General features: G+C 32.5%; 1 protein-coding gene across 1 annotated transcript in view; it reads right to left on the minus strand.

Moving 5' to 3' along the window:
* Nucleotides 1-25,945, minus strand: part of LOC131845410 (potassium voltage-gated channel subfamily KQT member 1-like) — a gene marked incomplete at its 5' end in the record, with an annotated part of 60,658 nt that overhangs the window by 15,591 nt on the left and 19,122 nt on the right. Inside the window, 6 exons of the mRNA XM_059194474.1 lie at nt 18,557-18,708; nt 18,882-19,069; nt 19,166-19,276; nt 19,358-19,486; nt 23,312-23,487; nt 25,846-25,928. Of these exons, the coding sequence (XP_059050457.1) occupies nt 18,557-18,708; nt 18,882-19,069; nt 19,166-19,276; nt 19,358-19,486; nt 23,312-23,487; nt 25,846-25,928 (839 nt within the window). The remainder of the gene's footprint in view (nt 1-18,556; nt 18,709-18,881; nt 19,070-19,165; nt 19,277-19,357; nt 19,487-23,311; nt 23,488-25,845; nt 25,929-25,945) is intronic.

Genomic DNA, 25,945 nt, shown 5'->3' on the forward strand with positions numbered 1-25,945 from the left:
ATTCACAGAATGTCATTACGACGTGTCTAACCTAATTTAGTTTGAACCCTATTATAAGATTACTGAAGAAGACCACATTGCATTCCAGTGAAAACAATAAAATTCATTTTTTCAAACAAAACGAACAATACAATAAGAATTCTAAAATTAAATACAATGTTTTTAAATTCACTTGACGTATTTTGTTTCTGTACTAAGTTTCAGATAGAGTTTTATTTTGCATTTTTTTTATTATGATCATTTATACTATAGAGTTCAACAGATAATCCATCTTATAAAGGGTGCAGTTTCAATCCTCGTGTATACAAACATTTGTATTTGTCCTGTCTTTTAATGTTTGTCTGGCAATTATGTATAGTTCTCACTATAATTAATTTTTCAAAACTGTGACTTCCTTTGTATTACTTAAATAAATTGATTAGTAATAGTAGATTTATTTTTCTTTGTCCCAATGAGTAGCTATTTAGGTACATATATCAATTTCATTTGTCATTTGTGATTATAATTTTTTCTTACTTACTTGACATGTTGTTATATTTTAGATACACGATATCTTTAGTATAAGCCTATGTGTTATTCTGATATACAAGGTATATTATTGTAATGTTTCGTTTAAATTCAGTCAATAGTTTTTTCGTAAAAGAGTAATAAACATCCATAAATCCTTTCCTTTGCGATTGCATATTTTTTTTATTTATATGTCTTTTTACGAGTATTAACGATCAAACTGCCGAACCATCTGTGACGAAGTTTTAGACAGATAGGACCTTGAAGAATAAAATAAGTACGCGAAGCACTAATCCTGCGCAAGCAAAGTCACTAGCGCCGCCTAGATAGAAATTATTTGTAAATAAATGTGCATATATAAAATATATGTGCAATTAGTGATATCTATCATCCTTACTGATGTTAATTCTTCTTGTTTAGTTGACGCTTGTTGTGCATTGTCAGGGCATGGGAGGGCATTTATTCATAATTAAAATAAATGCATTATATTATAATATGAAATTAATTCACAAAACTCAGGCATTATTAAACAGCATGCACTATTTTTACAATTATCAGAAAAATAAATTTCCTACATGCGTTATAAGAGCAACTTTGAAGTAAACTTATACGTCAGAAACAATGCAATCTTATTTCAATTAGCAGCCTTAGTTTAATTTATTTAGTTGATGTTTTTGTAAACTAAACAGTTTTAGGAACTTAGTTACATAGTTTTTGTAAGTGTTATATAATACGCAGAGTACACGAAGTTATTTAGATTTGTAATATCTAAAGATTTTCTTAAAATGTTACGATATTGAATAAGTATCAAACGGTGTCGCATATTGCAATTTTATTATTAGTTGTATTATATGTTAAAAACAACCCAACTCAAATTCAATACATGAAATAATGAATCGGTGTTGTTGGTGTGTCTTGGGAAAAAAATTGAGATTGCGCTAATTCTGCTGTAAGCCACAGAACAGTAGATATAACGTGTAATACGCTATAATTTCTACACATATATTTATAAGCTTTTGATTTCTAGAATCAATAGTTAAAATTAACATTTCTTATATTCATCGTCATAGGTTTTCGTAAATGTTTTCCATAAAAATTTATCGATTATAGATATGTTCACTGCTGAAATCCTAATTATACTTTCATTTCCTTCGTGCTATGAACTGTCTTCAACACTATTATCATGGAAATTATTTTAAATGATGACTCACTATATTTGTTTATTTACTAAAGTACAATAAATTAAACAAATAATAAAATCGAGTCTTCCGAGTTTATGCAGGTATATAAAAAATAATATATATAGTAATAACCGTGGACAATTCACATAACACCAACTAGTCCCTAGTTAAATAGAGCTTGTATTATGGCTATTAAATAATTGATACTATTATTTACGTATTTTTTTGTAAATACATACTTAAATTACATTGAAAATATTTGGGCCAATACAAACAAGCAATGAATACAAAGGTATGTACGAGGAACCGAACTTCCGACTATCGGCTGTAAAGTGGTGTGCTAAATCTCTAGACCACCGAGGTCGTCGAATTTATCGAACATAGATACATTGCGTATAAAGCAAGGATTCATTAGGACCTAATTTGCAGGATCATGTGTTATTTCGGATATCTTCAAGCCACTAGAACAGCTGGTAGATAGGTGTGTCTGGAAGTGGAAATGTGACGTAGGTACATTTAATGTAAATTAGACAAGTGGAAGTAAGAGTGCCTGTGTCTTCACATGTAGACAATTGTAAGGGACAAAATAATATAAATTAACAAACAATATAACATTAATTATGAAAAATACTATCATATAATATTTGTTATTCAGGGATATTAGTTAAGTTATTAGTTATGTTACAATCAATCACCAATTAAAATTGAATTTACTTACTAGACTAAACATCAGTAGATAGAGTGAAAAACAATGTAGGTATATATCAACAAAGTTTATAAATAAACTTAACAAATTTAATGCTGTTTATATTTATATTAAAGATTACATTTCGGTGTAAAAATAAAGATAATTGAATATCCAGTAAACGCTATAAATTCATCTAGAACTTTTATATATATGACATGTTTATGATACAAAAATGGCGAATGCTAAAAATATTTGTCTTATACCTATCACAGCTTAATCTTTTAACCTTTGTAGTTTTGCCCTTGTTTTTACTATACTAGTACCTAAATGAGTTGATGCTTTAATCAACTCATTTATCCCCTGATAAATTAAATAAAAAATATAAATGATACTTTATTAAATATTTTATTATGTTTATGTATACATGATGCGCATTGTCGCTAGAATATCTAACATGTCGTTAAGTCCTTGTACTCGTATATATAATAACATAAATAAAGAGCATGCCCCAGTAAACAATTTTCAAGGTTGTGACATAAATGAAAGGATAACAAACAAAGAGAGTTGAAGGTCTATGTTGGTGCCACAACAACTAAGTAAGTCACCGCGATTCCGAGGATCTTATATTAACATAAAAGTGGTATCTAATCTAGAAATTTACATATGGAATCACCAGATATGAAAATATTATGCATGAACTTTTAGTTTCAATGTTTGCATCCATATTAGGTACGTAATACGTTAAAATAAGTAGGCACATAATTAACTTAGTAAATTAGTTTATTAGTGGACATAACGGTTTTAATACGCTCTAAAGTCCTAATGGCCGATTTGTAATTTTGGCAGTGGAAAATGTTTATGAAAACTGATGTTAATTTACGGTTATTATAATATTAATATGCAATCAGCATATATAATCTTGGGACGAACAAAGCTTAAATGTATTTTAATTAAAATGCAGAAAAGGAAAAGAAACATGCATTAGAACATTGGATATCAGTAAATAAGCTAATAAAACCACATAGACAAAAGCCCAGGAAACTATGTCAACTGTTATTAAGAAAACCCAGCAGTCACTATATGCAGTTCTGGTGCACTATGCGATTAATGCAAAGTATAACTATGTGAGTAAAGATAAACAAAATGTCAATGAGAGTACAAATAAATTACAGCCCTATCTAAAGTCGGTATCTCTGACAGTCTATAAGACAGTAGTTCTAAAGGGTAACGGTATCTTTTGTGCAGTGACAAATATTTTATAATTGTACAAACAAATTTAGGCATAATACCAAGACACGTTACACACGACACATAATTAAAATTCAAAATATCTTTATTGATGTAGGTCTATCTAAGCGTCTGTAACGCTTCTGTTATATCAAATCTATCCTCAGTTCGGAATAATTAAGAGATGAGAAGAAATGAAAAGAAACTAAGCTCGTAATCTTTTCAAATAAATGTTGTACATATTTACAATAATATAGATTCATTTTTTAATTCAAATTTGGGAAAATAGAGTGACCACCAGTATATGCATTTGCAAAAGCAAATATGTAGTTTAATCAGTATACGTAACCCAAATAGACAAGTCCCTTTAAACTGCACCTGTTTACGAGAATGATATATTAGAAAATATTTCATTTGATTAAGAATACAAAAATTTTTGTTCTCAGGAGCATAAAGCTCAAAATATTAAAAACAAAACTAATAATAATGAGAGTTCGCTTCTTCGGTCGACTTGCGTTCGTACTCGAGTATAAGATTGAAGCATAAGCGAAAGCGGTCAGAAGTTGAAGTAGTTGACTGCGGTAACGAGCATTTTATTTTGACCATTTGAGCTTTAGTATTAAACTACATAAATATCTGAACTGAGATTCAGACCATAGATTGAAAAGTGTCATATTTGGATAGTTTTTAATCTGATATATCTATACAGAAAATATCACAGATTTGACAGAAAGATACGAGCCCAATCGTACGAAATTAATTATAGTTTAAAAGACAAGGTATAACTTCCAAAATTGATGGGAATAGCACAATCACATATGTACGCAAATATTGAAGTGTGATTATTATCTACATTTGAATTTTGGATTTGTAACGATGAATATTACAAGAAGTATAATTTTTATACTTAGGTATATAAATGATTCTAATATTAAAATATTGTCTTGTTTATTTGGTTGGAAGTAAATCACATACTCACATCCAAATACTGTTTCTTCTGATGAAAACAGCGGAATATTATATTCGAATTATAGTATTTCCAGAGGATTTTAAGTTTAATCTTTCATTTACTAAATATAATTTCTTAAATCACATAGTAGTCAGTTGTAAGTAGTAGGTTCTATATTATTTTCACTTTCATCAGTAAATGATAAATTCTAGGTATAAAGAGTAACTTCGTGCCAAGCAATATGACGACATATGTATATGAATTGAAGTAGCATTTATTGAGCACAGTGAAATATTCTCGTGTTAATTTATTCCTAAATATCGATGATGAATTGCTAGTTGGTACTATTTGATACACATCAGTGACTGCAATATAATTATACTACCATCTAAATTATCTACATATCTACTAACACGTAGGTACATTCATGTGAGAATAATGACACAGTTACTTAATCAACTACTAATAACTTAAAACGTTGAACAATCTCTGTCTCAAGATATTGAATACGATTTAAGAGTGTAGGCTTTTTACTTATGACATTTACGTAAGAACATGTTGGAATATTTAAAATATTCAAAAAAGTGGTGCCTATTCAAGGAAAGAAAGTATATTAATTGACATTAAAATAAAAGAGTAGATATTTAAAACTTTGGTATCTAGTTTAGTTATCTTGAAATATAAGGATTTACTCGTAAATGGGCTATCGACAAATATAATTTCTAGTAGAGAACTGTACAATAATTAATATCATTTAGGTGCCTTACTTAAAGAGATAACTCGGGAAGCGACAGTAAGAGAATATCAACGGACGAACAGTTTTTCTAAAACGAAATGACAGCTAATTTTACAAACTTGGCCTGCTTAAGACCTCTTCTTACCATCGGAGATTTTCTTGGAGAGCGCTGTCTCAGCCACCGAGTCCTCGCTGAAGGAAGGGTCGATAGGTCGCGATCGCCCTGTGCGCCCATTCGTCGCGCCTGCCAATCCATACATATACGCTAACTTCAACACAGACTCTTGCTCTATCTCACGATTCGTTCATAAGCATGCTCCTTAACACTATCTCAGGACTAATTGGTAGGTATATAAAGTTGCTAAAAATGTATACATATATACGCGATTACAAAGACTGCGTACAGTAAGTACTCGTATAATATTTAAGACAGAATTTTTGATGAAGCGAAATGAAAGTATGTTGTTTGATAACAGTATTAATAATTTTATGAATTAAGTTATGCCTATTAAGAAATGAGTAGTTGTAATAAGGTTATTAATAAATAGAACTACAACTGCAATAAATTATATTATTATTATTATAATAATATTACCTTCACAGTAATAGAATAATATAAGAGTATAACGATAATAAAGTGGTACCATCGCGAGAATGAGTATCTATGATTATGTGCCTAATAGACCATTATATATGTAGGTACGCATACGGTACGTATCTAAATAGTTTAGAATACTATTGTAGTTCCCCTTGTTAATCAATTTCAGCTAACATTAAAATCTTATATAATGTGGGAAATTACAATATTGTGTAAAGTTTTACGTCAATTACATTCTAAATATATATACGTAAATATTCAGAAAATGATTGTTTTATCACTAAGTGAAATAGAATAAGTGATTTTATCAGATTAACTAACCCCTTTTTAAAATGTTTAATGCAAAATGAGTTTGAATACTTTGAGCATACTTTAAATAACAAATCTTCAAAATAAAATTTACCATAGCCTGCAGCTTATGCTAAGTGGGATTCGTCTTTAATCTCGTTTCATATTACAGGGTTCTTTTATCTACAACACGTAAGAGATTTTTTAATATTTTCTTTAGGAACATTTACCTAAAAATATGCATGAAGGGAATAATACTGAAAGATAAACCCTCAATTTGAAGAAGCTTTAGATATACTTAAGCACACACACATATAACAAACGTGTTATTGATTGTAAGATTTCTATAATATCTAATTTATATTTAGAAAATATACATAATAAAATTTGTAGAAGATCGCGTCTGCAAGTTGAAAATAATAGGTTTCGGAGGTTCCAAATAACGCAATTGGCTGTTGGAGGCAGAAATGGGTGAAACAGTGGTACTAGCAACTTTGCAGACGATATAGTACAAAGTATTCCGCGGGTAAAGTAATCCAGTCTTCCAAGTATATACAATATTAAAATATATATCACTTAAACAAAATATTACTTAGTTTCTTACAATACTGGGTTGCATCACAGCATAACCTAAATAAAGAGGTCACTGCAGCGGTTGCCATTTAATGTCTCAGCAAATTATCGATCCATTTATTTTCTCTTTCCAACTTATGTCTCAAGTTGTTAACGCTTTCAAATAAGGGATTTATATTACAATTTTGCGAACGTAAAAAGTAATTATTTGTTTTTTTTTAAAGAAATGAATCTTGAAATCTCTTTGTAATATTTATAGATGTTCTTTCATTATCCGTTTTTGCATGGTATCATTACGTAAGAATACAAAAAAAAAAATAGTGTGCAGAATTTTATTCTTTTGCGAGTACGACTGAAAAATTTTTTACTTAAAAATCGATCTACTTAATCAGCGTCATTTGAACGAATCATGGATCACTGACTCCTCTGGAGTATTACTAGGAGATAATAAAAGTTGTAGCATGCTGCTGCATTAGTTATTAGTGATGTTTTTATTAGATGATTAGATATTTAGCAAGATAGGTCTTGGTCAGATGTCCAATTATTGTACTGGCGTATGTTTTTTTAAACCTGGTGGAACTATGAAAATCCATAGGTTGTTGAAAAATTATAACGTTCGAATAAACAAGATTAAATAATACACTTTTTTATACCGACATTTATAGACTGATTTTTTATATCTTTCTTTACTTATTAAATGGAAACAGTAAGTAGATGTTATATTTACATGCATTTCGTTTAGCTCGTGCATATAAATCATACGCATTGTAAATCACAGTATTCTATCGCTGGCGATTAATAACACTTTGTATTGCAGGCATGTATATATATGTCAAGTTATGTGAATCGTTTTGTCTCACCTATCCTAACCCTAAAATTATAAATTCAACGAGAGAATAGTAAGAAAGCACTTCATTTTTAAAAACTTTTAAAAATTTTTTTATATTTAGGTTACCTAAGTCTGAAACGTAATATGATATGTCAAATCGTTGGTATTAAAATTAGATATGCAGGTAGCTCATCCAGATACCATTTAAAAAGAAATCGCTTCGCTTTAATTTCTGTAAAACATTCAAATATGTACAAAAAGTAATTTAAAACTAGTTGTAGGTACATATTACCTCAATTAATAGACATTTAGTGTAATCTTTTTATCGAATTATCGCTTCTGAATAGCTTTACAAAAGTTATCTGATGTCAGATTTTGGAACAGAATGTTTAGTTGATACAATAAGTTAAAATTACCTTGATAGTTTAGATATAATTAACACATAGCAATAAGGATATTATTACAAATTCTTCAAACATCTACGCAAGCAAATCCGCGGGAAGAGCGCTATAAAAGCAGCATTTATATTCATGTCTGTCAGCAGCATTGGAAACTAGCCAATCACTGAAAGAGATATATTAGGTACATTTACGATAGGCTCTACGAATTTCATTTGTTTTTTGTTGGTGTAGGGTCAGGAGATTGGAATGTTAAAAGAATAGAGATTCAGATTTCCTCGAAATAAGCATGTTATAGATATTTAATTGTAGATATTCCAACCAGCCAAAATGTATTACGTAGAAGTTTTAAAAATAATTCTTAAAGAACGACTATTAAATTTTTATTCTAATGAAAAATAAACCTGAAATAAAAATAAAACTGACCTAAAATATTCCTCACCTTTACTCCTTCACTGGTGGTGTAACACAATAGATGTATGGCTAAAACTTTTATTTTCGTTAAAGAACACACACCTAAGGTACAGTATATAAAGAAAAAAGCAAAGTAAATATATAACTATATAGCTCAATTAATAACATACAATGTATGTAGGTAAAAATAACGTAGTGTATATCTACCATACACAAAAAATGCAACATCACAGTGTATTGTTTGTTCAAGTAGCAAACCACTGATTGTCAGGGACATACGCGAAATAGATACTAGGATAGGAAGTTACAATATACATATGTATAATAACATTAATAACGAATAACGTATAACCATATAGTTCATAATTGTAATATTATAGGCGGAACCGTTTATTAACACTAGATATTGTATAACAGCCGTAGCTTACTTAATTATAAATGAGTTTTCCTCCAGATAATTAACTATATTAATGAATTTGTATTATATGACGCAAAAAAATTATAGTTTACTAATATTTTTATTTTTCATCAACATGTTATAATAACTCTGCTGGTACGTTAAATAATCGTTACGATTGTATGATAAATGAGGATGAGTTTTTGTGTAGTCTGTTATTTTTCAACATTTCTGTGGATAGGCAGTGCCGATAGAGCACATACATTTTGCGCTCATTCAGTTAATTTTTAATATTAACATTGAACAAATATATAAATATTCCAAATCTGTTTAGTCTGTCGACCTACCTTCAAAATCCAATAGGAGTATATATTCATTAGCCTTTACGTGACTAGGATTATTTAATTAAATCATTTAATACTCTCATATTAAGTCATGAAAAACTAAGTTTAAAACTCTGACTACAGGTAGGTTCGCTTTTATATAATATATACTGTTTCTCCATTCACATTTTTTTTTTCTTATTAAAAGACTTCTTCTCATTTAACAATACATGAGGTTAAGTAATAATTTGTTTCCATTAGTTCAAAACCTGTGTTCCTTACGATCTATTCTTATGATGTAACAGCTTTATCAGAAGAAAAAGAGGTAGAGTACAGTGGGCACTTTATTTAAAGTGCCCACCACAGCCACAGCGCCGATTTCGGTGAAAGGACTTACGGAGCGGCTGAAGACCAACTCGTGCCCGAGACAAACAATACTATAAATATAATGGTGCACTATTAACTCCAAAATGTCAAAGCGAGCTTTGCAAGTTGCCGAGAAAACTGAACTCTATGACATAATAAAAATAATTGAAGTTCCGTAAAATAGAAAGTGGCAATATCGTTGTGATAATACTTCAAGTGATGACGGATGAGTAAAACACCTTACAGCACTATTAGTTATGACTTTTTATGTGACAAGTGAAGTATAATCAAATTAATAATATATATCAAGTCATCGAGTTATAGTGTGATAAAATAAAATAAATTTTATTATTTCTTATCGTATATCATATGACACGCTTACAAACTATTGACAAAACAAATAATGTAATAAATATAAGTTATGGGTATAAATTATCCTTCACATTAAGTGGGCCAACGTTGGGTTCACTAAGGAGATTCTTTACGATTCGGTATAAAAATACTTAATTAAAAACCAATTTGCAATGTTAAAGAGTAAGTATGTTAACATTTTATTTGTAGTTATAGTATTATAAATGCACAGTATTATTTTGTAGTTGCTCTAGGCGCTCGGACGAGTCTCTATTTTAAAACATTTCTCCCTACAGAATAGTAGACACAGCCAAAATTATACTTGTTGTGTGAGCATAACGATTTTTATATTGATTGACCACGGGAGATAATTGGTGTATAATGTATAATTACGATTAAAGATGGAATGTATCGATTCAACAAAGATAACAAATGTACCTTCCCTCCACTCATTAAAAATCGTCACCTATATAATCAAGATTAAGCGTTTAATGGATAAATTATCCGCTTTAAAAACTTCAGAAACAAGACTATTATAAGAGGTTTTTAATTAAATAATAAGTGTGCTTAATCTGCTTATCAGCTTTGATTTTATTTTCTATTTGTTATTGTATAAAAATACTAACTGCATATTATGTAAATGTAGTCAAGATATATATTTTGTTGGATTAGATATGATTTATTATTTAATCGTAATTGATATTTTACAAGATTTCTATTTCATTATAGCTACCTGGCATGCATAATAAAAGAATGCAAAGCAGTGTGAAATTATTTTTTTATTGTTTATTAACACTGTAACTGAAAATAAAACATAAGCTTTATAAAATTAAGCCATTCCAATAATAATCTTACTCAAATCGTTGTATTTGTTTAAATTTTCTCTGTTAACCGCACTATTATACTAAATGAACGCATGTCTTGCTGTCCTTGAATATTATCAGATATCTACAATACCTTAGCTGAGAAACGCGAAAGCTATCATCATTAGAAGCCACTTTGTCAGTTTTAGTTGAAGCTTCTGATTGCGATGTTGTAAATACTTCGAAGCGAAATGTATTCTACGCGGGTGCACTTTATTTCAAAAAGTGAAAAAAAAAATAGAAAGAAGTAGAAGGTAAATAGGATGTCAGCAATCGTGTCTGGAACTAAGAGACGTAGCTATTATCGCCGGAAGTGGGATATTGTTTCCGGAATCAATGATGCTACGTACTCAACATACTCTCTTTTCGTGTATTCACATACCTATTTCTGGAAGTTTTTACTAAGAGAATTAATAAGAAACGCAGCAGAAGTTTATCGACTGTAACTGGTCATGCCATAGTGCCGTCTAAAAGATGATGATAATAGAACCTTTAAAGCAGCTTTTCCAACAATGGAGTAGACAACACGCACGGTCCCCGCCTGATGTACGATTATCTACGAAACAGGTTAATAAATGACATCACACTCCATTCTAACAAACGCCTACTTCATTTATATTTATTTGCACACTGCACAGCATTGTGATAGTAATAGATGTGATATTTCATATAAGGTATATTTATTATGCATCTGTGCTGGTGTCAACAGTCATCGTGTCGGAAATTTTGGAATATGAATGCCTTAATATCTTGTGATGTAGTTCATAGTACACTAGCAAAGTAGATTCTATATTTTGGAATAATATGTCGATCTCGTATATCGTCTTGATTTTTATTCGTTTCTGTATTCGTAATGTTAATGGAGTGCCGTGTTTGCCAAGTTACATCTTATTCCGCTTGGCTCTTCCTTTATTGTATGGTCCGTGGAGAAATGGGGGTTAGCGGGTAAGGTAAGTGGACTGTATGGAAATTGAAATAAAGGGGGATGCACAGTACGTACCTGCGACTGTAGAGCGGGTGTATTCTTGCACAGCTGCTGCACTCGATGAATACTAAGTTTAACACAGGCACGCACACAAAGTTACTTATTGTTAATGTCAATATTATATTAATTAATTTAAAGCGGAGCGGTTGGGACGAGATGTCACCATTCACGTTAGTAGACGAGGTCGTCGGGCGACCTCAGTTGACATACTGTGCGCGGGAAAGGGATTAGGATATGGGGAATAATACCATACCACTTGATATGTTTATAAATGGCGCGAACATCCTCCCCCGCCTTGAGAAACTAAGGGTTCCTCAAAGAAAATACAAAGAAGAGCAATATATGAAGCGGATGTACATTATAGTATATATTCCTAACATACTTATAATTAGTTATAGAGCGTAATATAATAAGAAAAACTTAATAGAATACACCTAGCGGTAAATAATAATTAAATGCGGTTTATAAGAAAAATAGTTTATTGAGAAGGTAAAGGGCTTAATTTAACGATTGGTCGCTTGAGCAAACCATTTTGAGTTTTAACAGATGCTACGCGAGCAATACCATCTGAGCCTGGATATATTTTCACAATGATACCCATTGGCCACCGCAGTGGTGAGACGTTATCATCATGTATAAGCACTACAGTACCAACCTTAACATTATCTGTATTTTTAAACCATTTTTGGCGAACTTGTAAGTTGTTCAAATATTCTAAATGCCACCTTTTCCAGTAGGAATGGATCATTTGATCGAGTAATGATTTACGAGTACGTAACGGAATATCAGAAAGTGGTGTTAGAGGTAAGCACTGCAGAGGTGAGGACATAATAAAATGAGCAGGCGTCAGAGGTTCTGGATGCGGTTCCTCTTGTAACACACAAAGAGGACGGGAATTTAATACAGTTTCAATTTGGATCAAAACCGTCAAAAGCTCCTCATAAGTAAGCAGTTGTTTCCCTATCACTCTGAATAAGTGGGTTTTTATGCTTTTAAATTGTGTCTCCCATATTCCTCCGAAATGAGGAGCGCGGGGCGGTATCATATGCCATTCTATTCTACGCTGACTTAAGTCATTTTGGAGTATGCAGTTATAATTTTCAGAATTTAAGAATGTATAAAGTTCATTTAATTGCGATTTAGCACCAATGAAATTGGTTCCGTTGTCAGAATAAAGACAAGAAACTGGGCCTCGACGAGATATGAATCTCTTAAATGCGGATATAAACGATTCAGAAGATAAATCAGAGGCGAGTTCGATGTGAACCGCCTTGGTTACTAAACATATAAATAAACAAATATATGATTTCTGACTTCTTTGTCCACGGCGTCGACAAAGGGTTATGTTAATAGGGCCAGCATAATCTACTCCCGTATGTACAAAAGCTTTAGTCTCTTGAACACGAAAAGCAGGAAGATCAGCCATTTTTGGACTTGGATGTAAAGGTGAGTATTTAAAACAAAAATTACAAGAATGTACACGTTGTCTTATAACTGACCTGGCTGACAATATCCAGTATTTTTGGCGAATTAAAGAACATAGAAGAATGGCACCTGTGTGACAGTTCACGCGGTGAAAATGATCTATTATTAAGTAAGTAATATGGTCGCGCTTAGGCAATAAAACGGGATGTTTTGCCTGGAAAGGTAAGTTAGCATTTGATAATCTACCTCCGATCCTAATTATACCATCGTCATCAATAAAAAGATCTAATTTACGCAGAGTTCCAGTAGGTAAATTACCCTTTTTAAGATCACTAATAACATGAGAAAAATGAGCGACCTGAATTGCGGTAAGTATATATTTTTCAGCGATATTTAAATGAGCGGTTTCAATATATTTAGAGCGGGGCAATACGCGTATAAATCGCAGTCTATAAATAGTAATTCGTAATAATTTGTTTCAGGATGAAACTTTAGATGCAAGATCACAAAGCGGTGAGACTACAGTATTGGAAGCAGCTGTAACGAACGTCTTAGTATTATATTCAGGTAAGTTTTCATATTTTTCAGGTGTAAATGACTCTACCGGCCAAGAGCAGACGGGGCTACTCAGCCACGCGGGACCGTTCCACCACAACTCATGGGTAAGTAATTGTTTAGGCAGTAAACCTCTTGAAAGACAGTCGCTTGGATTATTGAATCCAGCCACGTGATAGAAATGTTTTGATTGTAAATTTTCCTGACATTTAGCTACACGATTGCTAACGAAGTAATTCCACCGATGTGGTGAAGAATGAATCCATGAGAGTGCAATTTTCGAGTCAGAAAATGCATAGACGTTCTGTACAGACGTGCGTGAAGAGTAAGCATCATAAACTAGTTTAGTTAGTTTAGACATTAAAACGGCGGCGCAAAGTTCTAGTCGCGCAAGTGAGACTACCTTAACGGGTGCGACTTTTGATTTCGCACAGACTAATCTCACGTATATATTGCCTGCGGGATCTGTCACATGTAAGTAAATAACGCAGCCGTAAGCTTTTAAACTAGCATCCGAAAACGCAACGATATTTATTATACAGTCTTGCGTGACAGATAAATGACGCGGTATTTTTAAATTAGCAAGAAGCGGTAATTGTTGTTTAAATGTAGTAAAAATAGCGGTTATATTTGTCGGAGGTACATCATCCCAACCGACTTTCTGCAGCCAAAGATCTTTAATAAGTAGTTTAGCGGTAAGTACGACAGGCGCAGCAAAACCTAATACGTCCCATAATCGGGCAATTAGGGAAAGTATGGTACGTTTTGTACACAAGCGGTCATCACAATTGATTTTAAAAACGAAAATATCATCTTGCGGGTTCCATTCGAGCCCTAATATCTTAAGGGACTCACGTCTATCAAACTCAACTTGCTGTGCAAGTTTCAGCGGTGTAGGAATGCTCTCTAGTAGGTTCTTTGAATTACTAGACCATTTAACTAATTGAAAGCCACCTGACTTAAACATATTAATTAATTGAGCGGTAGCCTCGACAGCATCAACCTCATTTAGTATAGACGTAGCTAAATCGTCCATATACAGTTCCCTTTCAGCTATAGAAGCAGCCAGCGGAAAGTTATCGCGTTCATCATCACAAAGCTGACGAATTGTACGCATGGCAAGGTAAGGACTTGACTTAAGACCAAATGCAACTCTATTAAATTGAAAGGTACGTATGGGTTCAGACGTATTAAAGCGGTACAGTATTTTTTGATATTTACGATACTCGTCGGTTACTAAAATTTGTAGGTACATTTGTTTTATATCCGCGGTTATAGCGATTGGAAATAAACGAAAATTTAATAAAAGTAAAAATAAATCAGCTTGGAGATTAGGACCCGTATGTAAAATATCATTTAGAGAAATGCCGTTATGACATTTAGCACTTGCATCAAGGACTATTCTGACCTTGGTGGTGTCTTTATCCTGCCTAATGACAGGGTGATGCGGTATGACGTAACCGTCATCCATATTATCGGATGTATTTAAAACTTCAGATAAATATTGGTTGTCTATATAGTCTTTTATGATGGCATTATAATCAGCGCGCAAACCTGTACTTTCTAGTTTGCGTTCTAGCGATAGCAAGCGACGAAAAGCGGTGATACGGGAATTACCTAACTCGCTAGGATCCTTATAAAACGGTAAAACAGTACAATAACGACCTGACGAGTCGCGGGACACGGTAGAAGAGTACATTTGCTCGCATTCCTTTTCTGCGGGACTTAAATATTTATTTATAGGAACCTCCTCTAATTCCCAGAATTTAGAGAGAGAAACATTAAGATTATTTTCAATACATGTTAAGAAAGCAGAGGAAGATGAGTCTTGTTGAGGCGCGATATGATCACGATCAGATGTGGTCGCATTATTACAGGGAACGTCACCAATAAAAACATAACCAAAAATAGTTTCTATGGCTGGCGGTGCGGGTGGACTTATTATTTTTCCACTTAAAAGAATATAAGGGAACAAATTTGCTCCTAATACAAGTTCGATCTCACCTGGCATATGCCAGTGAGGATCTGCAAGCGGTAAGTCGACTAAATGACTTATAACAGACGTATCTATATATTCAATAGGTAGCCGATCGGTAATACAATCGACAACTAACGCGGTTATAGTGAAGCTTTGTTCGTTATGTTTATCGGAAATCATTAATTTAACATACCCCTTTATAGGCCTCGTTGTTAATCCGACACCTTTTAAAAATGAATTCGTAAGCGGAATAATGTTTAAGTTTAATTGTTTACAACAATCAATCGTAATAAGGTTATGTTGCGAAGCATTGTCTAAAAGGCAACGAACAGTGCGTATTATATTTTTGTTATAGTTACGAACAATAACAGACGCTGTAGACAGAAGTACCTCTGTACGCACTTTACTCGTTGGACATACAACACCAGGCATGGCTGCTGTAGTGGTAGGTACTCGAGTGCACAACGACAAAGGTGCGGGCATCGCGATTACAATGGGCGCTTTTGAGTCCCCGTCAGGAGTCAAATTACATTGCGTTGCATTACGACAGGGGACTGGCGGGAGTGCGGGAGCGGCGATCGTAGATCGATCACTCATCACATTAGATCGATGAGTGCAGAGCGGTGTATTATTATTTTGTGCCTTATCTAAATGTAATAAGGAATGATGTCGCTTATTACAAGTTCTACATTTGTATTTAGAATTACAAGTGGACACAGAATGCGTTATACTAAGGCAATTTACACAACCTCGTTTAGATTTAATAAAATCTAATCGATTTTTCGGCAGCATTGATTTAAATTTGGAACAGGTATATAACTGATAATGTTCCGAAGTATTACACATAGAACAAGGAGCTCGGTGACCAGAAGTGTCACTTCGTGTAACAAACGAATGTACATTTTGCGGGCGGTTGTTTTTAATATTAGTTAATGTGCTGCGGCTTACTGAATTAATATTATTATTCGTGCGGTCTAATATTTTCACCTGACTTTTTATAAATTCTACAAAATCCATATAACTCGGAATATCTTTATTTCTAGCGGTCATTTCGAAAGCCTGTGTAGTACTTAAATCCACCTTTCGTAAGGCTAAGTTCAATAAAATAAAATCTTGCATATCATCAATCTTTAATTGACGCATAGCAGCAACAGCGGCATCGAAAGTTTCGATGAAATTATTTAATGAAGCGGAATTATTTTTGGCCGATTTAATGTTAAATAATGTAGAAATGTAATATGAACCTAAGGCCCTTTTATCCTGGTATTTCTTTACTAAACTTTCCCATATGGAAGTATAATTATCACCAGACGGAATTATACCGGCCATTATTTTTTGAGCGCTTCAGTTAATTTACTAAGTAAATACTGAATTCTTTGTGAATCGGTTAAATCGGTGTTACAATGAATATTACTCCTAAAGGATTCATAAAAGCTAGACCACGTGGACATATTCCCGTCAAAACAAGGAATACAGAGAGGTTCTAGTTTGATACTAGATTTATTATGCGGTACCGATTGTGAAGACGAAGGCTTATTCGCTTCGCTTAATATTAAACGACATCTTTTTATTCGACTAAAAATATCTTCAAACGTTAAAAGTGCCTGGTAATCAGGTTCAAATTTAGGATTCAACTGCATTTGTAACTCGTTTATAGAATCTAAATTTTGTATATATTCATGGCGCAGTATATCAATGGTTTCACTGTCCGCCATGAATGCCTCTGCGGAGCGTAAGTCGATTGACGACGGTGACAGATTTTTACAAGTATCACGCAATCTTGTAATACGTTGAAATATAGCTCTGTTTTTAGCTTCTAGCATTTTTAAATTCGACTCCATTATCGTTACGATTATTGGCGTTGAAAAATACAAATTAATGTAGGTAGGTATGTACGCTTACTGCGTAATATGTATTATACAAATAATAAAGTATTATTCTTAATTAAGCGGTAAATGCGGTAATTATTAGAAAATATACCCAAGACTAGGCTTATAGGTATGGCGTACTAATATATTAAGTACAGAAAATGCGTATGCGCGGGTGAATATACGAATAGGTACAAAGAAGCGGTATGGCTTATAGCGGGCGGTATAATATAATGAAATTATGTACCTATCTATGCGGGGATGTAAATCTCGTCCTAATTATAGTATTTAAGCGGTAGGTATCCGGTTCGAAGGCGTACCATGGAGAAATGGGGGTAGCGGGTAAGGTAAGTGGACTGTATGGAATTGAAATAAAGGGGGATGCACAGTACGTACCTGCGACTGTAGAGCGGGTGTATTCTTGCACAGCTGCTGCACTCGATGAATACTAAGTTTAACACAGGCACGCACACAAAGTTACTTATTGTTAATGTCAATATTATATTAATTAATTTAAAGCGGAGCGGTTGGGACGAGATGTCACCATTCACGTTAGTAGACGAGGTCGTCGGGCGACCTCAGTTGACATACTGTGCGCGGGAAAGGGATTAGGATATGGGGAATAATACCATACCACTTGATATGTTTATAAATGGCGCGAACAGTCCGTGTAATGTCTGTTTGATAATTAAGCCCAATTCGAATATTAAGGTGACGGTAATTTAGCTGGTTGGTACTTTGAAATTAAAATTTAATAACAGATTTAGTAAGTAACTAAACATATACATGGATAGAATTGGAAATTTATACAGAACTAGAATTTTGATAAAATAAAAATAAATTGATTAAAATCAATTTGACATGCGATTAAATAAAGTGATTAAATGTGGCGACATTTTGTTCGCGAGTTATTTTAGACAGTAAGTAGTTAGTTATTGTAAAGAATGAATATAAGTAAAGATAAATGTAATGCTGACTATTGCACACTAATACTGATTAAATTGTTTGTGGGTATAGTGTGCATTTTATAGTTATTGATTGGTGTTAGTTAGCTTACCGAGGTTTTCAGCACTGGCGTTGACGTCGTATCGATGCGCCGGTTTGGAGTGTGGTGCGGGAGAATGTAGCGAGGTGCTCTTGTGCCGGCGAATTGTCGGCAGACGGGATACAAAAGACGCATTGTTCTTGAATGATGCACTCATCACCCGACTGTCAAATATACATACACTCGTCAGTCACTCGACACTCAAAGCACTGTAGCGTTTTTAAAAACTTCACATCCCGTAATGAATTGTGCATTTAAATTATATTGTAGTTATCAATCACTACTTTCTATCTGGACATCCGCATATGTACAAAACCAGCTGTAGAAAACAACTTACCTGGTTTGCGGGCTGGGAAGTGGGACTTGATGGATTTTCCATGTAGCCACACTCATGGAATGTTCATCAGCTGCGTAACATCGCCATAATGCTTGAATAAGGGTAGCTGCTGGTTGACGTCTTCGTATCATATGCTTTTGACGCTGTTGCTGTTGTACTTTCAAAGCAAATCCAGATCCCAAGATACCCTACAAGAATTTGCATTTGTAGATATATTTCAGCACACATGGATACGAATTAAATTAACGAATAACACAAAGTGATTGTATTTAAGTAGTTCTCACCGCAGGGAGCGCGAAGAATGATATACCGAGTAAAGCACAAAAAGATGCGATAAATTTTCCTTGCCACGTCTGTGGCACCATATCACCGTACCCCACAGTGCACAGCGTAATCTGTGATAAATGCATACTCTAGTTATAACTTAGGTTTTTTTTTATTAAATACAATTCTACGAGCTTCAATTGTATACTTACAACACCCCACCAAAGGGCTTCCGCAAAGTTTTTGAATTTTGTATCTGCCACATCTTTTTCTGCTAAATATACTAAGAATGATGCAAATATCAGCCCAAGGAATCCTATATATAGTGTTGTGATTAATTCCTGAAATAAATAACTCCATTTAAATACTGTTTAGTTAATGTTTACGGATATACGTTTCTTTCTTTATTTCATAACCAACAAATTACTTTTGTTTAATAACAAAATAATAACAAAATAATTATAATATAGAGGTAACAATGGGCGGCCTTATCGCTAAATAGCGATTTCTTCCAGGCAACCTTAGGATGGAGAGGAGTGATTAGACTGTGTCTGGTCGAGGTATAACAATTTGTTGTTGGATGTACAATTTACATATCATATGATGACAGGCTAGAATTAGTTGTAATACGACGTATTTATTTGCATTAAGTTAGGTTAGTTACAACTTGCTAAATCCTAATAGTCGTTACTTATTTAAGCTGGACATTATACTATTGACGATATGATTCGATTTAGCACGGCCATCTTCTCTATTTCTAGCCTGACTATTGGAGGTCTAGCGAATATGTTCGTACCTATCTGATATTGTTAATATTGAGGACTTACACTTTGTTAGATGTAATATAACTTTAACCTGAACTATCCGAACTTACTGTTAGTATCGTGTAGTAGGTATTGAATCTTGGCTTGTATTGTGCTGTTGATATCTACTTGGAAGCCAAAGGAAATTGCGCCCCGTTTTGCTTACTCAGCATGGTTATGTTAAACTTACATTCGGACAAGCCTGACGAGGGGCTACTCATTATCGTAGGTATAATATCTATATTTACTACAGCTTTGTAGATAAAAAAAAGAGTCATCAAATACTTGAAATATAGGATTCTACAGTTCGTGATACCATAAAAATTATGTTGGACAAAGGAACAAGATAAGTTCTGAAATATATAATTATAAAAAAATAATAAAAAGACATCTCGTAGCGTATCTACTTCGGTGCTCACGCACTCTAAGTCAAATTTTGTTTTTATATATTCTGTATTTAACAGCACTTTAGTTACTACATTTTACTTACCTACATACCTACTACAATATTGTGTACGTACATACATACGTAAATCAGATCATGATTGGACAGCAATGGTACTTCATATTCTCATTATCATTATTCATTTTCGTAGTACCTAACTGTCATTATATATTTGATAATCAATAATTCATGTAATTTATCAAGTAAATGATTTACCTAACTCTATCATCGATCCTTCGAGCCAGATGACCTAAATATAATACGTGTGATATAAATTTTAATACATTCTAGAATTTATCGTTTCACGGCATAATTATCTATTGATGACATTAATTGTTCAATATATCCTAACTAATATTTCATAATTAAAAGATTACCATATTCCATATATGCATGTAAATATCCATTATTTACATGCATACATAGAATATGGTAATTTTTAACAATTCTGACGTATGAATTGCAAAGTTCTTTTTCTGCTCATAAAATATTGTTGCGGTGTCAGATGCAGTCAACAACAAATTATTTATTATTAATAATATGCGTAAATATGTATTGTAAAGTACAAGTAAATTTGTTAACACGGAGCGTCTGTTTTATTTACGAGTAAATTACGGTTTATGTTAAACTCGTAGGTACTCGTATACGGACATAGCTATAGCTATGCATGCGAGCTGTACTTATAATTAATTCACCTCGTCTGGTAAAGGGGATTGAGAGAATCGCCCAAGGACCTCTCCTTAATCTTTGAACCTATTTAATAATTATGAAGTATTAAATAGAATAGGTTAATTATTCTGAGAGTAGCTAATGTGGCTATGAATCAATGAGTCATTTATTGTTTATATAAGTCCATTTAAATTGTGCTTCAACAGCGAATTGTTTCATAATATTTTTATAAAGCTAAATACTGAACTGCATCAGTACCGATTTTTTAATATCTGTCGGAATCCAGAAAACATACATTTGATGATTGACATCAAATTCTTCTGCTTCTGTTGTTCCTATGACTATAGTCGACCATCAGTTTGCGTTGTCTTTGTTATGTATAGTTAGCAGGATGAGCTAGATAAATAATACTCCATAAGAGTTCGTAAATAATTAATTACGCCGTTGTTATGAAATTAATATGAAACTATATGTCACTAGTGGTACATCCCGGCTTCGCACGGGTATTAAATAAATTTTAAAAATATAAAGTTTTGTGACACACATATATCCATTTATATCGATGTGTCTATAACAGTATTATATCACTTCGTTCTATTGTCAATCATTTACGCAGTATACGCGATAAAAAAAATTATTTTGTTTTAATTTCACTCATTGGATTACATTATCAAAGTTTCCATACGTACTCTAACATTTTTGAAAATATTCTATCGCCTCTGTTTATCAGCAGAAACATAGCAGATTTATGGGATTCTAATGATAGAAGAAATTTTCAAATCGGTCCAGTAGTTTCGGATCCTATTTAATGTAAACAATCAAATCTTTTGTCTGTATAATATAATACATATTAGTATAGATATCTATAGCTAAAGTTACCTTTGTGCGGTGTTAAATTGTACATTTACACATAGAACATACACTTTCCTTTGTTCTACTCTACATAATCTTACGAGTTCTTTGTATAATATCCTACTTTCATAATATTTTTGCATTTATATTAGACTTCGTTTTTTATCTAGCAGGGCTAGTTTAATAAACGACTACCTATACCTATTAAATATAGTAGCAAACTAGTCTAAATTCCTACTTTTTCAGAACGTATTAATAATATTATAATTTACAATATCTACGTACATTACGTAATTTTTAAATTAATTAAGAGTATCTATTTTAGGAGGACTCCGCAGACAAACTAATGGAATCGATAAGTATAAAATGTTGTTGATTGTTTGAACTCATATTTAACATGATTTAGAAGTTCCACAAATTTTTCAATTCTTGTTCAAGTATACACATACATGAACATGAATTACATATTCAGTAGGTATATGTGTTTACATATACCATTGAAACGTTATAAATTAGTCATATCTATCTATCTTGACTTCGTCTACATCTGCAGTTATTTATATATATATATATATATATATTATACCTCACACAAAGTCTACCGACTATTTGATGAACTCTAAAAAGGTCATAAAGTAATAGATAAACAATGACGTTCCTGCAATCAATAGAACGATTCTGAAAGAATGTCTATAACTATTAAGTATTAATATATTTGTCGATTGCTTTATTATTTAAACATATCAGAAATTCCTCTTAATATATCAAGTTTAATGTATTTATACTCCAGAGGGATAAATAGACAAAGGCCTGATTATTATCAGTATTTAATCGTATAATTCAGTCATTATGGCAGGGTAGCATATATTAAATAAGAATAAATATTAAATAATTTGGACAATTAATGCTTCATGCATGATTATAGTTCAATTAAATAAAGAATTATTTGAATAAAGGATTTTCTATTAAACAATAGAAAAATAGACTCTGTTTTTTAAATTTGTATCTACTAGCTAAAAAACAATTATTATATTTATACGGTTATTAAAACCCATCGGTTTTTTACTGTAAGTTCGGCCGGAACCTATAAAGTAAACAATTATAATGCGATACTGACAACTGTTAGACATTAATATATCTAGCGGAATCTCATGCGTTTGTGTGAATACATGTACCTAACATTTCGTCACGTGTAGCTTGATTTTGCCTATTGTTATTTTCGCCTCCAAATCTCTTGTGATGTTATACACGTCGAGTAGAGAACGATATTCGAAAAACATGAAATTTTGTGTTGAAGATGTAAATGATGATGAAAGTCTTTATTATATACATTTTAAGGTCTAATAGTAATAATCAGTATGTTACTTCTATTTCATTTACAACAAAATTTAAATAACCTGTCGGTGAGCGTAAACTACGGAGCCTAGTAATTTCCAGGTACCGCCACGGCGGTCCATTCGCACCATACGAAGTATCTGGAAGAACCGCAGTCCTCTTAGAGCAGACGCCGCAAACACTTGCCCAGAAGAGCCCATGCCCAACACCACTAACGAAGCGAGGATCGTTGTAACATCTAGTAGAAAAAAAGTATATTTTAAATATTAAGAATATTTAAAATAATTATAAGTAATTATATTGAAAATTGCGTAAAGCTGTTGACTTAAACCACTGATTTTCCTATCTGAGATTGTAGGGTAAATCATAGATACCGAGTTCATTCATTTACCAAACGAGTAGAAAGAAGTGAGACATTAATAATTGAAGCCGAGTTGAATAATTTGGAGAGGTTCATTTTATTGTTCCCAGTTGGGATATCGTGCGGCCATATTTGGCGGTTAGTACGGTCTCGAGCGGGCCGGTTCCCCGGAGACTCGAATGGCGGTCGCACGAAACTATTGCCGCTGGAAGGAGGTGGAAAATGCGAAGGTCACAGCAGATTGGTCGCACCTGAAATAGGGTCACTTCGTCACGGTTTATGGACGGATCGTGACTTTTACTTGGAAATGTTGAAAATGTAAGAACACTTGACTACGCCTTTACAATATTTTTGGCGGAAAACTTGTTTTGTCATATTTGTTCGGTAGTATCCTCAATTTACTCCGACAATTGTTTTTGTAAACTAGATTTTTAGATTTAGAGAATTGTCTTATATATCAACAAATAGAATTAAAGTTATATGTTTAGTGTAGGTAAGTATTATTTTAATTTGTTAATACAATTTTTTATATTAATTTTAATATTTTCTTAAGTGAAATTTGTTATATTATACTGAAATTATCATATTATATAATATAAAATTATATTTAATAGGAAAATAAGTTATATGTGTAATAAAACAAACCTTAAATGTAATAAAACAAAATTCTGGAATAGAGGAACATTAGTAGTGGTCAATATATCAATTAATAAATTATTATCTTTAGATTCTTTTGTTTTCTTATTTACGAAATTTGCAGCAGGAACCGTACTCATTAGGGTTGAACAAGTGCATCTGTTCGGAAGAATACTCATCGCAGTCTCGTTGTAACATACGAGTATTATTTATTATTATAGTTGTAGTTTCAACTTTTAAAACTCACACATCGTATTTTGGAACGTGTGAAAAATTACACATTTGTAGAATATATAAATAAGTTTGAAATTGATAGACGACCGTAGTGCAACGGTTTAGCGCACTGCCTCACTTTACCACTTCAATTGATTATCGTGGTTTTGATTCCAGCACAACATAAACATTTGTTTTCTTTAGTACTTACTGTAGTTACGTATGACTATTTGTATAAAAAAGACCGAATTAGGTCTTTTTTATGAATACTACTACTACTTTCATACTATCATTCACGAACTTACAACTATACTTTTCTTAGGAATTACATAACTGATTAATGAAAACCCCATGAAAATCGTTTTTAAGATTATCGCGAACATACAGACAGATGCAGCGGGGTACTTTGTTTAACAATGTTTCACAAAGTTACAAGAGTTTCGCTCAGTTTGAAAGTAGATGGCACAGTTATACTTTTACAAAGACAATTATGTAATATTGTGACAACATAATTTAAATAAGAGCAATACTAAGTCAGTAAAATATGTAGAACGGAGTAACATATCTAATATTTAGACACTTTTTGATTCCAGAAATCAATTTCAGTACGATTAAATAAAAATTGGAAATGTATCAAACTCCGTTCCACATTTCAAATTGTTTCTTTATGATATGATTGATTGCCAAGTTTTCAGGATAGTAATATAATTTGGTAGTAATATTTTCATGTTAAAATTCTTTTCATTTAAAATGCAAATATAAGGAATAAATTGTATAACCTGTGATTATCTATGAGCACTACATGCGTTATGAATAAATTTTGACAAACTCTATACCACAGCTAATCACGAACATGGTTTCTTTCTTCATGTTTTATTTCTATCTTTGAACCAAAGTTTAAACTCCTAAGCCGAAAACGATAGTTCGGGTCGGCCATTACCTAGAAGCACTTAAACTAATAAATTAATTGTAGGTAAAAGGATTTGCATCAAAACATAAAAGTGTACATATGAATATATAAATGATCAGAGCATCCTTGCGAGCAGTCTTCGTTCATGAGTATCTCGAATAGAATTATTAACTATAATAATTAGCTCATAATGCTTCACAAGAAACCAGACTAACAACAACGACTACAACTAATTAAATTTTATACTAATGTTACATAATGATATACTACTGTACTGTTGTTGTGTACCAGTATTTATATACTAGGTACACAACAACAGTAATTGAACTATATATATAAAGTAAAAAAAAAATCCGACGAAGTTGCGACTTTTATCACATAAAGAAATCTTTCTTTCCGTTTTCTAAGCAATAATAAACTAGAATCACCTTAAATTACAATAATTCGTTATTAGTAATAACACTATTGAAACTCACCGATTATGCAGAAAGGTCGCCTCAAAAATTTGAGGCGACCCATAGAACCTTGATACCGGGATCTGCATCCTGATGACCATAATCTAGGAACAAGAAAGAA

This window comes from Achroia grisella, unplaced genomic scaffold (genome assembly GCF_030625045.1).
Source record: "Achroia grisella isolate CSIRO2021 unplaced genomic scaffold, CSIRO_AGI_Agris_v1 utg4646, whole genome shotgun sequence".
In the NCBI taxonomy this organism is placed as follows: Eukaryota; Metazoa; Arthropoda; class Insecta; order Lepidoptera; family Pyralidae; genus Achroia; species Achroia grisella.